The sequence below is a fragment of the Cyprinus carpio genome, chromosome A7 (assembly GCF_018340385.1).
Source record: "Cyprinus carpio isolate SPL01 chromosome A7, ASM1834038v1, whole genome shotgun sequence".
NCBI lineage: Eukaryota > Metazoa > Chordata > Actinopteri > Cypriniformes > Cyprinidae > Cyprinus > Cyprinus carpio.
Window position 1 is genome coordinate 3,627,875 of NC_056578.1, and position 18,623 is coordinate 3,646,497.

At 40.6% G+C, this 18,623-nt stretch overlaps 1 protein-coding gene across 1 annotated transcript in view; it reads left to right on the forward strand.

The window, feature by feature from the left end:
* Window positions 1-18,623, forward strand: part of LOC109061935 (neurexin-2-like) — a 124,925-nt gene that overhangs the window by 78,376 nt on the left and 27,926 nt on the right. Inside the window, exon 3 of the mRNA XM_042759340.1 lies at window positions 9,434-9,451. Coding sequence (XP_042615274.1) covers window positions 9,434-9,451 — 18 coding nt within the window. The remainder of the gene's footprint in view (window positions 1-9,433; window positions 9,452-18,623) is intronic.

Consider the following 18,623-nt stretch of genomic DNA (forward strand, 5'->3'; position numbering starts at 1 on the left):
ACAAAAACTATTCAAAACATGGGTAACACTTTACAATAAGGTTCATTAGTTAACTTTAGTTAACATGAACTAAGTATGAAGAATACTTCTACAGCATTTCTTAATCTTAGCTAATGTTAATTTAATCATACCAATGCATTATTAAAATCAAATGTTGTGCTTGATAACATTAGATAATGCACTGTGAATTAACGTGAACTAATAAAGAACGACTGTATTTTCATTAACTAACATTAACTAATGGAACCTTATTGTAAAGTGTTACCAAAACATGTTTCATAAAATGAAAGACCTCACATTTCAGCCTTTAAATCATTTTATTAATTATTTATTTTTTTATTTTTTTTTATTTTATTTTTTTTTTATGAAAAGGATGAGTCAGAATAATAAATGACATTTTTTCTGTTCCATAAATTTGTTCTACATAAGCTAATATGCATTCTAAAAATCCCAACACTTTGAATAACAAGGCAGCCAATTTTCTATGTACCGGTTAAAATTTACAACAAAACAGCAGCACTGCTCTATTACGCATTACTCTGAGGGAAGCTGAAAAGTAAATGCCATCGAAACCTTACTGAAGACAGTCGGTTCCCCTTATGCATGCATACAATTCATTAATTCATACAGTTACTCTCAGCAATCTGCCTTTCGTCATGTTTTCACACAGAACACATCTTTTGCCTACATTTGTAAAGAAAAATGCTCTCTCCCATTCCTCATGAAAATAGTATTTTTTTCCCATTCTTTGCATGAATGATGTCTTTATTCATCCTGATGTAAACAAAGTTTTCCAGCTAATACTGCATTATTAAAAAAATAACCTCAATTGCCGTGGAGGGGGTGTGGTACAGACCTATATTAGCTCAATCTGATTGGATGAAAAAGACGTCTTGGCGAGCTACTGGTGGCCCCTGATCAAGAGCATCTTCAGCTTCAGCACAAAGAGTCACATGATCAGTAGCACTCGTTTACTTACATTCGATTAAGAAATAGATCTAGAAATAGAGCACAATCCGAACAATCTCTTCATTTTGTGACATAATGTTTTTGATATTTCAAACCCCGGAACTATCCAGGTTTAAAAGATTTTCACTGCATCGACGTCTACTGATTTAGCAGATGCTTGTTAAAGTAAATGTAGAGTTTATTTCAGAGGACGAGTCTTCATGTGAGTGAGTTCAGGAGGGTCGGGTCGGGTGAGGAGCAGCGAAGGTGTTTCAGTGTGTGTCCTGAGCAGTAATCCAGGCTGGAAAGATGATGGATCTGATTAGATTTAATGTAGAAATATTCCTGTGCCAGTCTGTGCTTTCAGTTTGAAATGCAGTTGATTTTCATCGTTGTTCTTAAAGATAAAACACAGTCATATCTAGTGCTATGTGAAGCTATTTTAGTTGATTCTTTACCTGCGTCCAGTCAGGTCGTCTGATGTCATATCTAGGAGATAAAGCTCTGCCCTGCTCTGTCTGATTGGTCTGTTGCGATAAGCCCCGCCCCTCCCGCACCGGCTGCTGCTGTCGATACTAATATACGAGCAGCATTGATGAACTGTCAGCTGCTCCTCACTGCGTCTCATCTTTCAGGCTTTCTGTGTTCATGTGAGGACCAAAGTCACGGCTCACCCTTGAAGATCCTGCCAGTCGAGGCCAGCAGATAAAGATGTGTTTATGTATATCGATCAGACTGTGAAATCAGCTCCGGTGCAGATGCTGAAAGTTGCTGCCGTCAGTGAGAGACGCGAACAGGACAACATCTGCCCGACTCACTGACCTTGCTGCATTGTTTTCATGTCCAGACTTACTGTACTGTTCAGAGTCACTGTAAGAATGAAACACTTCCACATCATTGATCTGTCTGAGCGGCCTGACACCAGGACGAGTGTTTCACACTTCCCTTCAACCCTGCTGCACGATCAGTAAATGACTGATGATTTTCTCTTCAGGTCCTGTTATGTATTATTCATTTATAGTTTACCCAATAAACTGAATGTAGGATAGTAATCTAATTAAATGGTATTTATGAAAAGAGAATGCTATTTCTAATAATATTTAAAAAGAAGTCTCTTCTGCTAACCAAGGCTGTATTTATTTGATAAAAATACAGTATTTTATATATATATATATATATATATATATATATTATTCTAATGTAAAGCAGCTGTTTTCTGTGTGAATCTCTGTTAAAGTGTAATGTATTTCTGTGATGTGCAGCTGTATTTTCAGCATCATTACTCCAGTCTTCAGTGTCACATGATCTTCAGAAATCATTCTAATATGATGATTTGCTGCTTAAGAAACATTTCTGATTATTATCAATGTTGAACACAGTTGTGCTGCTCAATATTTTTGTGGAAACTGTGATAAACTGCTAAAAAATGCTGCTTTTGTTCATCAAGGACGCATTAAATAGATCAAAAGTGTATGTAAAGATTTATAATGTTTATTATGTATAATGTTACAGTAAATTTCTATTTCAGATAAATGCTGTTCTTTTGAACTTTCTATTCATCTGTGAATCCTGAAAAATAAAATGTATCACAGTTTCCACACAAATATTGGGCAGCACGACTGTTTTCAGCATTGATGGATTAGATTAGATTTGGCCTGTGTTGAGCTGCGATCTGTAGAAAGGTTTTCTGGGATGGGATGAGAGTGATATGTGATTTGTATTATTTACAGCTGAGAGAAACCGAGATCTCAAGCTTTCCAAACAAACACAGGCAGATTGTTTGAGCGCCTCGGCTGTTTGGGGCAGAAGCTGAAAGGCTGCCAAAGGCGTTTGTCACTGTTGGTGAAGACACATGTCAATCACAGCAGGAGGCGGGGTTACATGTTTTGACTCCGAGACGCTGCAGATGAGAGCCGAGCGGACGTTGATTGATGGGAAGGAGCGCGGTGATGCAGCGCTACACAAACGTACAGATTCACGTGAGCCAAACGCTCTTCGTCCAGATTTCCAGCTCACGGTTTGTTCCTGCAGACGGCCAGCGGGCACAAACATCAGCAGTAATTAGTCCATTATTCACAGCTAATAATGGTCTAGGAGTGCCACGTGAGCGTCAGTTCGAGGCTTTTAGCCGTGTTTCCATGGTGACGCTCCAGCATTACGCCAGACTCGCATTCTTCGATAAACCTCTGCAATTACATCTGCGCTCTATAATTACCTCCCAGATGTTCCTACAGGAGACACAAGCCCACATCTGTCTGAAAAGAGTTTCAAAACCTCAGAATGAGCGTCTTTCCCTCTGCTGTGTGTGTGTGTGTTGTGTAAGGGCTGCTGTTGGACATTATAAATACAGCAGTGTCCTGTTTCATAAGGATATTAGAGCATCAGACTCCTACAGAGCAGACGCTGATTTCTCAGTCTCTGGGGAAAAACTGATTGGATTTCAGAGTTACATAAAAATCAATCTCTTCATGATTGCATAAATTCATTTTTCATTTGAGCTAAAATAGCTAGATGAGAGGAAATCGAATCATCCGTTTGAATTGTGGAGCAGAATAACACAGTCACCTGGACCACAGTGGAGTGTTTTCCAGATGAAGCGTCCTGTAGATGTTTGCTCGTTAGTTTCCTGATGTTCTGCTCGTGCAAAAAAAGCCTTTGAGAGTTTAATGTCTTTTTGGAGCCGATTTAAAGGATCAGATCATCCTCAACATGAACCTCCTGTCATTATTTCCTCACCCTACTTGTATGCTGCAGTTGTTTTCTTCTTCTGAATGCAGAAAAACAATGAGTGTTTAATAATGTTTAAAGAAGTTATATTTCAGTGTGAAGCATCTGATCTGAAGAGCTCTGTTGATCTCCAGAGCAGCGGTCCTGTGTTTGGATGAGCAGATCGTGTCAGGACCTTTATTCTGAAGCGCGTGCAGAGGTCACTGTTCTCTCGCCTGTCAGACTGTCACTGCGTCGGCTTTGACACGACTGTCTGAGAGCATTAGATGTGCTCACCGTGACACGAGCAGCAGCGTGAAGAAAGGACGGATCCACGCTGGACAATCTGAGCTGAACATGAGGAAGTCTTTAGCAGTTTAGCAGTGAAGCAGTTGAGAATATAAACGCATGCTCTTAATTAAGTGTGTGTTTGCATCATGGTAATGGGATAATACAGAAATAGTGTGGATAATAATATTTGGTGTTTGCTTAATGTGTTCAAGAACCCTGTATGAAATCTTTATATCTACTGAGGATGTTGATATATTTTCCTGTAAAACAAGCCAGAGCTCCTGACTGGTTTCAGCATTTCTACAGCAGTTTAGAATGAATGGAGTTTGTGCTCCTGTTGTTCACGGAGAGTAATAACACTGATGTTCTCTGAAGCAGTGAAGGTCTGGATCCTCTCGAGCTTTTCACCGCTTGTTCTGTAATCGACAGACGACGCTCAGGGTTTGATTAGTGGTGTCTGGACTCCTGTTTCATTATTTTGTCAGGTTGAGTTGAATTCACATGAAGCTTGACAGTAATTTTGTACAAATGTAGAACGCAGTGCTCAGACTCATATTCTCTGCATTAAGACAACATTTCTCTGTATTTCAGATCTTTGTATGTATATATTATACACTGGTGGTCAAAAAAGTATCTTCTGCTCACCAGGGCTGCATTTATTTGATCAAAAATAAAGTAAAAACAGTGAACTATTACAATTTAAAGTAAGTGATTTTTATTGTAATATATTGTAAAATGTAATTTATTCCTGTGATGAAAAATTGCATTTTTTAACCCAAACTCAGTGTATCATAGTTTTCACAAAGATATTGTGCAGCACAACTGTGTTCAACATTGATAATAATCAGAAATGTTTCATGAGCAGTAAATCATCATATTAGAATGATTTCTGAAGATCATGTGACACTGAAGACTGGAGTAATGATGCTGAAAATGCAGCTGCACATCACAGAAATAAATTACTGAAGACTGGAGTAATGATGCTGAAAAGCTACGCAATATTGCGTTCATTATCGAAGGCGATTCATCTTTTGAATCTATTGAATCTAATGCGTAGCTTGTCAGTGATCTACGGCTCTGTCTATTAAATGCCGCTCCATTTGAATGCAGGTGATGGCGATTTAACGCTAATCAGGGAACCGGCTTTACTGACTAGATCTCTGCTCTGGGGGCAGCCATCTCTCGCTCTCTCTCTCTCTCTCTCTCAGGTAACATACATGCTGGCTTCATTTAACTGTTTATGTTTTACCATCCCTCATCCATTTTTTGTAATCAATTCAAGTGTAACCCTAATGAAATATTGTTATTAAACCATTTTAACTTATAAATTATGAGCTAACTTGATTCAACATTAACATTTAAGTTCAGTCTATTTCAGTACAATATAATCACAATAGCAACGCTCTCCTACATATTTTGCTATTCTAACTGCGCTTATTCCCATTGTTGGTATAAGTGGCAGTGGGTGGGAAAAGACAAGGAATGTACAGTATCATACCATCGTGCTGATGGTGTTTCTTTAGTGTTTCGGCAATCCTACAGGGAAACCACCCTTACAAACACAAGTAAACGTGCACTGCTGTGATCGGTGAACTTCACTCGACCGAATGTGCTCGCTGTAATAGAGCTGTATGAGTGCTATTATACTGAACCAGTGCAGCCTCAGCGATCGCCTGCTGTTGTCGAACACTGTATGATGTGAGTTAAGTTAGGGACATTTAGATTTTCCATGTCATGACACCTGTGCTGTGTGTGAGCAGTGATGGCCGACGGGGGAATGAGGACAGATGATGGAGTGATGCAGGTCAGTCATTCCCTCAGTGCCATCAGAACCACTGTGAGGAGACTCTGACCTGGAGTCCGGAGTGAGACCGAGCCAATCCCCCCCCCCACTCACACCCACAATCACACGCGCACACACACACACACACACACACACACACACACACACACACACACACACACACACACACACACACACACACACACACACACACACACACACACACACACACACACACACACACACACACACACTCACACACGCACACACACACTCACACACTGTGTGATGACTTAGTTAACACAGGTAAACTAGTAGAGAGCTAACTGAACTCGCCGTATCTGACGTTACTAAAGGAAAGAGGATGTTCAGTGAGAGAAAAACAATGACTGATGACATCAGCTGAAGCAAATGATCACAACCGAGTAACGTCACTGACGTGCATCTAATAATCACATGCCTCTAACAAAGCTTTACGATCTCAAATCATAACAAGCTCTTAATGAGATTCTTAATTTAGCAGACAGTGTACAGTACTCCACATACAGTACAGTCACTGTTGAACACACAGCAGTGCATCTGAAAAGCATGTGAGAGTAAATAAGCTGAAAATCTCTAAATATTCAGTCCTCAGAGCTTTCACAGGAAGAAGAGAAAACACTGGTGAATTATTCATTTTCATAAATCTGTCTCCCTCCCTCCCGCTATTAAGATTTCATGATGGCGGCCGTGAGAGTGTTTAGAGCTCAGTGTGGATTCTCCACTGGAAACATGACAAGAACCTGAACAAACCTCACTTCAGGAGGACCCAACTCAGACAGATGATTGACTTTAACACTTGTGAAGTTTACATCTAAGCGTTTATGAAGCTCCAGGACTGACTGATCTCAAGAGAGTCCTTTTCGTTTCAGCCCTTATATTAATCCTGTGGTCAAAGGCTGTTTTTATCAACTCAGAAGGATTGGGAGATTATTTTTTGTGTTTTTTACTTTTAATGAATTGGAGGCTGTAACACATTTTTATTTCATCAAGACTTGATTACCACAGTGCACTTTATTTGGGAGTTACACAATCCTCTGTCTCACGTCTTCAGTGGTAATGTGATTGAGCTTCTCCTGTGCTGATTCTCTTCACCAGCTTCCTCTCATACAGGAAACAGCTTCAGGTCCTATTGTTTGTCTATAAGAGCTTGTATGGTTTGGCTCCTGTCTACATCTACATCACAACTCTCACGTCTCATCAATAATCGCTGGACACTCACACCACGGACCGATTATCATCTGGACGGATCCGACCTGGAAGAACCTTTGAGAAAACACAGAAGAACAAGCTGATGTTTCTCTCTCTCCACAAATCCCTTTTTAAGATGAAAGAAAACGAATACGTCACACCACACGAGTGTGAGCAACTTTTATTACATGCTCACTATTGCTTTGTCTGTTATTACAGATCTTTATATATGTACCGAGTATTTATGGTTTTTATCCTAAATCACAGCAGCGTCCATCTGTGAAGGCTGTAGCTGTCACACACACACACACACACGTAGACAATCCTCCAAATCTATTCAGACAGAGTGCTCTGATGAGGGTCAAAACAGAAAGACAGAAAACAGACTATTACTTCTCAATTATGATGTAATAATCTTGATAACATTATAAGAGGACCTCAGAGAACAGTACAAAATTATAAAAAGGCAGTTTTTGAAGTAGAAAGACTAGAAAAGTATTTTCTTGCACAATGTACTCTAATAACCTTTATTTACAACTTTGAAACATTAATCTGAGCTCTACAGGCCAGCAAACAGCGCTCACCTCTGCTTCAGATCACATTAAGATGTTATATGAGAGTATTTTCTCATTTATATTCTCCCGGTGAATTCAGTCGGGGACAGTTGGACACTCCAGAGATTGACGGCATCTCCAGAGAAACTTAAACGCGTGTCTTCAGAGAACCTCATCACCGCAGGCAATTAACAGCAGCGTTCACGAGCGTGATCTGAACATGTAAATCACACTCGACCGCTCTCCAGAGCTTTCCCTCCGCTGGAAAACATATAACAGGAGAAAGAAACTCACAGGCTTGAGACAAATTAATGCTTGAGTAAATGAAGACAGAAAGATCATTTTGTGTGGACTATCTTAAAAACAAAAAAGAGCTTGTGTTTATTTCCCACCTGTGATGAAAGCAGCCAGATGATGCATAACATGACAGCTTGTACATCTAAACCTGACACTGTGTATCATATCACATTGTCTGTCCATCAGGACTCACGATCCACAGATCTCTGACCTCAGAATGACCGCCATCAGCAGATTCTGGGTCATCAGAAGGTTGTTCTTCTCTGATTTTAGGGCACATCTAAAAATATACACAAAGCCCAAATATAATGAGGGAGCAGAGACTTCATGACCTGCTGATGGCCAGAAAATCTCGTACAGTAAAGAATAGACTGCTGATAAATGAACACACTCTCTCATAGAGTCACCAAAGCTGAAACTGTGTGTGTGTGAGAAAGAGAGTGAGTGTGTGTGTGTCTTTGGACTGCCAATGAAGTATGTTTTGAGCACTCATTTCGTTAGTCTGTAGTCGTGACCTTCACACTCACACAGGCGCTGAACGCTTCACAAACGCTCGTCTAGATCTGCTCAGATCTCCGTGTGTTTCCTTCATCTAAAGACTCTGCTCAGTAAAGACTGTAAAGGATAGTTCACTAAAGATAAAAATAAACTTAAACTTGCTGTCCTCAGTGGAACACAAAAGAAAACATTTTGAGAGATGTCTATTTTTGTCCATATAATGCGAGTTAATGGATCCGATGATGTTTGGGTCCCAGTGTTTTTTTTTCTTCTTTTTTTTCAGAAGAAAGGAAGTCATACTGGCTTGGAGTCACATGAGGGCCAGTAAACGATGGCAGAATGATCATTTTTGGTGAACTGTTCCTTTAAGCCAATAATCCTCTTTCTGATCAGTGATTCAGATATTTCATTTAATATTTCACACTGTTCATCATCCCTTACTGGCATTTACATTTGTTTTCATCATTTTCACTAAAATGAGATTTGTAATGTTTAGTTTCTGCACCACTGGAAATGTGTTGAAATGGAGGCGGATGAATTGAGAACAGTGTTAACATAAACTACAGTCAGTGGCAGATACAGTGTGAGCCGTTGGTCAGCTGGTCAGTCAAACAGATGGTCCCTAAGCTCATGTCAGTGGGCCTCATCACTCAGGCTGGACGTGTGAACGTATCCAGATTCACTGTGAGCGGATTCGGCTCATGTTGGCTGTGTTGAAGTCGTGTTCTCCGGAACTTTCTTACCAACAGTTTTGCAGTAATTAACCTAATTCAGCTGAGCTGTTAAGCGTCTCTCAGGTCAATATCACAACTAGACACTGATGAATCTGGTGCGAGAGCGAGCGGAGCGCCTCTAATGAGCTGCGGCAGGACGAGCGTTTGACCCGTGTGAATGTGAAACTCATATCTGCTATTGTCTTACACTGCTTTTCTAATGTTTCTCAGCGGGGCGTCTCACATTTTAAATGAACCTGCCTGACATTTCATCTTCTCTTGCTCGCTGGCTTTGATCTGATCAGTTCTCCACTGAAAGATTCATGTGTCTGATTGTCAGATGTGTGACTGTGAAGCATGGCACTAATCCAATCTTTCTCTCTCTTTCTCTCCTCGGTGCTGTCCGGGAACAGAAGAGTACGCGGTGGAAGGTAAGCGGCTGATTATTAACAGTTTAAGAAGGTGTGTGATGTTGAGGATTGGTGTCGGCGGCAGCGAGGCTGTTCTCAGATTGGACTGCGGTTTTGGCGACTTCTGGGGGCTTTGATTTGCTGCGAAATGAGATTTACTCTTCCTCCTTGTTTCTTTTCTTCTTATGAGTTGGTTTGATTTTTATTTTTGAGTCAGTTGAAATGGAGCGAATGCAGTCGAATGGCTCAGTGTGGTTTTAAAGCCGCTCTGTCGTGTGAAGTTCAGCATGTAGACTGGTTCTCATGCCGTATGCTGAAGGTCAAACCCTCCCGATGAGGTCCCTCCGGTGTCTGACAGATACGATGCGAGACCAAACTCCGCTCGCGTCCGTCGAGGGCCAGATGTATTTACCCATAATTCCCCCGCAGGCTGGATTTGTCTGCGTAATTGATGGCGCTGTGCTTCCCTCAGGTGTGTGTTTGGGGATAAGGCGCAGGTATCTGGATGTTTTCCATCTATCAGGACGCTGCTGATGGATTACCCCTCTCTACCCAACATGCCTCGGGAGGCACGTTGCTATGGCAACAGAGGAGATGCGTGTGTGCGTGAGCTGATGATGATGGCAGAACACGCTTCATTGGCAGGAGCCTCATGGATGTTCCCAGAGAGTGTTTTCAGCTTGATTTACACAAATCTGATAATAGCCGAAGTTAGAAATCTGCATTATCGTCTGAGCAGCAGAAGCTTCAGCACCATTCAATATCATTTTCAAGCATATCAATTTTCATATTACAATAATTTAAACCTTTATCGTGGTATTGAATTGTGTTATAAAAACATTAAGCCTTTTCCCCTTAATGACAATTTGAACAACTTTTCCCAAATAACAAAAAGAACATTTAAATACAGTAAAACAATAACAATAAAACTGTATGAAGGAAACAAATGTTTCAAACAGATTAAAAGAGGACAATAATAATTTTCACCCTATATAGTGTAGACTAAAATCTGAACAGCGGTCTGCAAACGAGGCAATAGTGATTGACTGGTTAAAGTGTTTGGAAAGTGAGAGTAAATGATGTCAGAAGTGTATGTCTTTGTCCTGGCGCTCTTCTCCAGCAGCACATCATGACTTCAGACTGAACTCTTCTCAGTCTCTGAGTCTGTGCAGCTTCTGCAAAGAGGGAGACTAGAAATAATTGTTTCAGAACCTTGTGGACAGAAGCAGTTTTTTTCTGATTGAAGCAGCTGACATTTGCTGGTGTTGTGTGGGTCAGTAAAGCAGAGAGGCCTTGATGTGAGACGCTGGAGACTCTAGAGATCTGGTCCACAGCTCCGGTCAGTCAGGCACTGTAAGCATCTGCTACATGAATAATGAACTATGAGATACATGCAGAGAGCGAGACGAACACAAACACTGAAAAACTGATTAGGTGTCTGTCATTCCTGCAAATGTCAGAAGGCTAGTGCTGACCGCTTGTGCGGTGATTAGTATGCAGACCTCTGGTGTTTGAAGAGTCAGCTCATCTTTGACCGTTATAGATGAGTGATCATGACTGATTATCTATTAATGAACTAAACCTGCAAGAACTCGTCAGATTCTGACCTGGATTACAAAAAGGCCATTTTGTTAATCAGCTTGTTAATTTAGCTTTACTTAAAACAGTCTGATCATCTTTAAAAAGAGTTTCATTACATTTGCATTTATTCAATTGGCTGATGTTTTTATCCAAAGCACCTTTACTAAATTAAAATACAAAACTACAGAGAGTTTTATCTGCACATTTATGAAAATAAATGAAGTGCATTATAATAATTGTAATAATTCACTGTTTCACTGTGGCTCAAGCAGATGCTTTGTTTGCATCACTGAATCAATGTTTTCCTGTTCAACACTGTAAAGATGCTTTGAAACAATCTGTAAAGCACTTTAGAAATAAAGGTTTATTTATTTATTATTAGTCCATATAATGAAGGTCAGTGGGGTTCAGTGTTGTTTGGTTCCCGACGTTCTTCAAAAACATCTTCAGATTACCACGAGGGCGAGTAAAGGAGATAATGAGATGATTTGTGGAAGAGACTGTGGTGGCAGGACTGTTTCCCATGGACCACATGCACTCAAACTCAAACAAAGAATTCAGTTCATTTTAACTAAAAAAAGACAAGTATACAGTAAGTAATGAAATAAGAACATATAAATAAATGACATGCAATAGCACAAACAAAAACAATAACAAGATGCACATTTATTTGGGCTGCTGTCTCTTTAAGACCTCATGCACGCATCTCAATTACATTCACTTAATAGCTTACATACCGACTGTGTTTACGTGAATACTCACCAAGACAGGCATTTTGACATAATTTTGTGGGTATTTGACTATTTCCGCACAATAATGCACAACATATAACTCGTTGCGCGCTGTTTCAGAGGCAGCAGCTTCTAACTTTAGGGTGTGTGTGCACAGAAAACAGTCTATAAGGGAGCGCACGAGTTCTGTATTTTCACTCTTTTTGCACTTGAATGGTTTAAAGTCACTTAAGTTTAAATTGGCAATACATTCAATCATCCGTCATCTGTCATCACGTTACAAGTGCAGAACCCATGAGAATGAGTAGAATTATGCTCAATAAATAGCCACAATCCTTCAGGTCCTGCTCTGTTATAGATGACCAGACTGTGAATAATGTGAGAGATGTGTGGATGTGGAAACTGGCAGTGATAAATGTGTAGGGTAAAGCGTTAGATAACCTGCTGTTATTATGAGTGGACGCGTGGTTGAGGAGCCGCCGGTCGTTCCTCCCCGGACAGCCGTGCTTAAGCCGGATGGTTAATTGTTGACCCTCCTAGATTTTGGCCCTGGCTGGGTCTTAGATGCCCTATTTTCAGGGGTTGGTCTAATTAGCGGCTCTGACCATGTGCTCAGAAGGTGGGTTAGATGGATGAGATCGAGCGTCTCTCAGGTGCCCGTGGAGAAGGAGGCTCTCGTTTACAAGAGAAAAGCCCTGCACATGGATGAGGCGGAAACGCCATGACCCCGTTCTGCTCCGAAACCTGTCACATGTGTTTCCTAACCGTGTACGTGAACTCTGATTCGCCTGGAATGAGTTTTAAGCATTTTGCCGTTTGTTCTGCAGTAATTCAGAGCTTCTGGGAGCAGAAAAGCTGTTTCTTCTGGTCACGGGCGATTGGTTTGTTTGTCTGACTGCAGGTCTGGCGATCGGCTGCGGTCCTTATCTGCCCGATCCCAGCTAATGATCGTTGCCTCTGGAACATTCGGGATTAAACCTCATGACGGCTGGAGGATCTTGGATATTTCCTCCTCTCTTGGCCGTAAAATGGAAGGCTGATGTTCTCTGTAGATATGAGATTAAAGTTTGCAGTTATCACAGATTAGAGTGGATCAACTAAACCAGATTATGGATTAGTTCAGAACATTCTCCAGAGCAGACCAGAGAGAATTTTTCTCATTTTGTATGCGATGGGTTTGTGTGATATACAGATGAAACAGGTCATTGTGGTCTTAGTCAAGATCAGGATCTTGTGGTCAAGATCTTAGTGTTTTGTGTTAGTCCAGCATCTGGTTTGATCATAGATCTGAATCCACTAGTATTAATGTTTCATTTGTCTAGTCGTGTGTTTGTCATTTATAAACCAGCAGCTGTGAATCTGTGGGTTGAGGTTTGATGAGTGTGACAGTGTCTTTAATAACTCGAGTTAACAAATACTTACTGACCTGTAGAAATATGTATATTGAATATTCCTGTGGCTCAGTGGTAGAGCATTGTGTTAGCAGCGCAAAGGGTCATGGGTTCGATTCCCAGGGAATTATTATAATTATTATTAGAAATAATAATTGACCCCTTGAAGTCATTGCCCTTTTATGACTGGATTTAATTGTATTTAACTGTTTTATCTTCCCATAATGCACTGCTGGTCGGTCTGTGTGATGGTGCTGATGCGGTTGCTCAGTCTTGGTTTGTGTCTGTATTTCTCCCGTTGCTGTCTCATCTCCACATCAGTGTGACCAGAGAGAGAATGAAGCTTCAGAAACACATGATGAGTCACATGAAGAAGAGCAGAGAGACCATGTGACTACAGCAAACCAGCTGCCACAATCACACACACTCTCTCTCTCTCACACACACACACACACACACACACACACACACACATACACACACACACACACACTCTCTCTCTCTCTCTCTCTCACACACACACAACTCACACACACACACACACACACACACACACACACACACACACACTTACTCTCACTCTCTCTCTCTCTCTCTCTCTCTCTCTCTCACACACACACACACACACACACATATACACACACTTACTCTCTCTCTCTCTCTCACACACACACACACACATACACACACATACTCTCTCTCTCACACACACACACACACACACACACACACACACATACACACACACACACTCCCTTACACACAAACACACACACTCTCCTCACACACACACACACACACACTTACACACACACACCTCACACACACACACACACACACACACACACACACACACACACACACATACACACACACACACACACACACACACACACACACACACACACACATATACACACACACACACACACTCACACACATTCATCAAGTTCATTAAGATTATCCATAACACACGTTTATATTCCACACACATGGCACTGAAGGCAGGAGGGATTCTTATCATCATCATGAGATGTTTTTGTACTTCAGTTTCTTTCATTTCTTCTTTTGGACAGGGAAGGACGTTTTGATTTCTGAAAGTCAGCATGTGTTTTATAGTCCAGTGGAGCGAACGGTGCGTCCAGATGCATTAGTTTTTGTTCTTGAATCATCTTTTCTGTCATTCAGGTGTTGCTTTCGTCGATGACGTGGCAGGTGAATATCCGTGTTTTCTTCACAGGTTTAATACGCGCGTGAGAGAAGCATCGGTGAAGATGATGGCTCTGAAGGTTCCCGCGTGTGTCTCTACAGAAGAAAGATCTGGAGGCGTGAAGAGCGTTTGAGGCGTGTGTCGCCCGCGGCGGCTGTCGAGCTGCTGTCTTTGATAAGACTCTCTGAGTAATATTGATTTGAAGCCCAGTGTGTGTGTCACTGTTTACACGCTTCAGTCCTGATCATGCTAGCCTGAGAACACGTCAGAAATAAACTCCACAGGTTCGGTTAACAGCAGATGAACTGAGCACGGAGGTGTTGTTAATGTTTTTTTCATCATAATGATAGCAGGATTTCTGCTGCAGTCAAAGTCTTTAGATTCATGCACACTCAGATTGCTTGTGTTTATTCTGAATCAGTGAGACCCAGATCATGATGTTATTGGAGTTACTGGCTGAATGTACGTGTGTCCGTGCTCTGAAGTGAATCATTGATGGAGTTTCTCAGTATTATCGATCTCTGCTCAGGAAGCGCAGCAGTGGTTTCTGAGGTCACTTCCTCCCACACGCGTGTCACGGTGTGTCTGTCGGTTCATGAACTCGTTTAGTTTCCTGTAAGGAGGACGCCGCTACAACAGCAGCGTTTGATCAGCTGTTCGCAGAGCTGCTGTGTTTTCCTGAATAAAGCTCAGATCAGAAACTGACTCATTTAGTTCTCATTCTCTCAGAGTCCGGTGGAAGGTTTCTGATGGTTTTGAGCTGGATTATGAGTGATTCATTCAGTCAGTCACTGACTCAGAGTGTGGGTGAGAGACAATCAAAGCACCTGATCAAACACAGGAGAGAGAGTCAGTCGGAAAGCACAGTGCTTAAACCGTCTCATGCTCTTAATATCTCACGCACTTCTTTAAATGCTTGTGAAACCCATTTTATTTCTGAAAGATTTTTTTTTTTTTTTTTTTTTTTTTTTTAGCACAAACAGATCCAGATTCATATCCCAGTCTTATTATATGCAATCTTTTAATAAACAGCAGCTAAACTCGAGCAGTGATCAGCATGCAGTAAATGGAAATAAGTGATTTTTAATAATATGTGTGTGTGTTCTGCAGAGAACCATGTGAGTTTGGAGTGATTTGTTTATTTTAATTAATTAATTTATTTTATTATTATTATAGACTTTATTGTCATGTCTCTGACCGCACACAGGCACCATAGTAATGTATTCCTGTGAATGTGTTTGAATGACGTGACTGCGGTGATTACAGTCATTTTCTGGGCTCTTTTAATGACCCGTATCGCTGGACGCTCACACTGAAACATTAAAGAGCTGAAATGTTCATCGCAGACACATCTGCAGGATTACAAGAATAATGTCACAGAAAATGATAGTTACATGTATAAATTAAGATAAACGTTACTGAAATATTAAACGTGAGTGTTTGCATGAATGGTGAATGTCAGTGATGTGGATGCATGAGAAAACACAAACACTTAAACCCAAAGACAGACAGACTCGAAGGATGTCATCCGGCCAGAGTCTGTTTATCATCTACTTTAACTCTTCAACTGACCTGAAGTTCTCAACCCAAACGCTCATTTGAAGATCTCTGGGTCACACCTCAAACGCTGATTGTCATTGAATGAAGGGTAGATGTTTCTGTCTGTGGACGAGCAGAATCTCTCGCTGATGAGACTCATTATGGCTGTTTGTCAGATGGTGTTCAGTGAAGATCTCTGGGTCAGGCTTCATTATGCGTGACACTGAATACTGTATGTGTGTAAATGCAGATGTTCTGCTGTGCCACTGATCAGGTTTCCTGAGGTATTCATTTGATTTTGTGTGTTGTATTTTAGTACCAACCTGTCCTCCAACTAATACGCTCGTATAGGTCGTTTGTCCAAATCCCTGAAATACGACCCATCAGAGCGTATACTACAATTGCGCCCCTATCGGCAAAAGGTTGTTTTCATATTAATGTTTTGAACTCTTTTATTGCACTGTGATTTGCGTTTCGTGTAGCTCAGTTGGTAGATTATTGTGTTATACCTTGATATGCAATCATGCTATCATGGGTTCGATCCCAGAGAACAGACGTGCACGTAAAATGTATATGCTCAATAAATCATAATTTAGCATGATTTCTGTGAGGGTTAGGTTTAGGGGTGGGGTTTAGGTGTGGTCATTCGAACGAATAAGCCACCTAGTAAAATATGTACGAATTACTGTGAGATCGGTGTAAAAAGTCCACACACTGCATTTAAATAAACGTGCGTTTTGATTGGTAATGATGTTATACATCATTTCATGACGACAGACGCAACGCGATACTGTCATTATTTTTACGCCCGCTAGAGGCCACTTAACTTTAAAACGTAAATATAGGTCGTTATAAGGTGCTTGCACAAAAGACCTATATGGTCGTTTTTTGTTGGAGGACAGGCTCTTTAGTACTGGTGTTTCTAGCACACATTCAGTGTTATCTCTCTCTCTGTCTCTCTGTGGAATCATGGGAAGTGTTTCTAAGGGAGCAGATGGTTGTTTGAGCGTGTATGACGCCGTCAGACGCCACAGAAAATGACTTTGTCTCGTCCCTCTGTTTGGAAAATGAAATGGAAGCTCAATTACGCGTTAAACACACTTACAGACTCGTAAACGTGTTTCTACTTCATTCAGTCAAATGCCATTGTGTAGTCGCTCCACTTTAGTCTGATTGTGGTGAAGATCCATGTGACGTGTGCAGCAGGAACACATCAGAGTTTCTGTAATAAATAAAGATGATTTAATAGACACCTACCAACTGTCCCATAATTCAAAGGTGATATACGTGTTTAAAAAGTTTCTGAGACTGACTAGATAAAGTGTGTGTGTGTGCGTGTGTGTGTGTTTGTTTGTGTGTGTGTGTGTGTGTGTGTGTGTGTGTGTGTGTGTGTGTGTGTGAGTGTGTGTGTGTGAGTGTGTGTGTCTATACTCATGGAGAGACAGAAGGAAACACTTGAGATCTGAGTATAAATGAACTCTTGTATGATGGTGATCATCATCATCTGTCTCTCTCTCCACTGACGCTCATGAAGTGATCTTTGTCTTTTGTTTGCGTGTGTTTCTAGTTTGAAATCAGGTTTGGTTGTGAATCTCTGTGAGTCACTGTGCTCATGTTCACAGCTGCACATTTGAACGAGAGGAAACAGAGCTCTTCAAACACTCATGAGCCTCCTTCAGTCCTGGAAACCACTGATGAACCACTGAACATCTGCCTCTCGTGAACCACTGACGACAGATGGACACACACACACACACACACACACACACACACACACACACACACACACACACACACACACACACACACACGGGGGTAGAATTGTTGCATTATTCCAAATAAATAGATTATGATCGACAAATAAATGTAAAGAGATTTACAAAAAATTAAACGTATTAACAAATATCGCATTTGTGGATTACTCGCTGTGCATTTGTAGATTTTGAAACATTTTTAGCGTTAAGATGCTGACAATCTACAACTGCATGACTCCACCCAGCCAATCAGATAACAGCCACACTTCGCTGACCAATCATAGCACATTCTCACTGTAGCCAATCACGGTTTGCTTTACAATCAGGGTGGGAGCAGATTCATTTTGCACCCCTGTAAGGAACTGCATTCTAAAGACGAAGATAATGTTTTTTTACAAGGAAATAAACGTCTACGTCACTATGTGGGAAGATCTATAGAGTGCTGGTGACAACAGTTTTTTTTTTTTTTTCAAACAAAATAGTGGGTAATAGTTCTGTGGCAACTGACAAATACATTTATAAATGTAAGTATTGTGTTTTCATTTATTGAAATAGCTAGAGGTATAGTGTTAAAAATCAGGGGTCTTTCTTAAATATGTGTATCGGAGGCAAAAGTTGTTGTATTTATTTATTTATTAAATTGAGGGCTGATTATTTCTGGATCAAGTTTGCTTAAAACATTTGTGGACGTAACTTGCAATATAATAAAATTCTCTATAAAATAATCTTAAGATTGCAGTCCTGTCTTAATATTGTTCATGAGTCTTTCCTTTTTCTCTTTTTTTGGAACAGTTCTGGAGACAATGGGGCTGCTGTGAAAATTAAAAATGAAATGAATGAAGTTCTGTACTTTTGTCATTTTAAATAATTTGTAAATGAAGCAAAGTAATTTCTCTGTATTGTTTTATTTTTGTATCATAAGTTGAAACTTGTAAATAAAAGACAAGTAGTACTTCTGGAAGTTGTTTATTTTTGCAAAGTAAATAA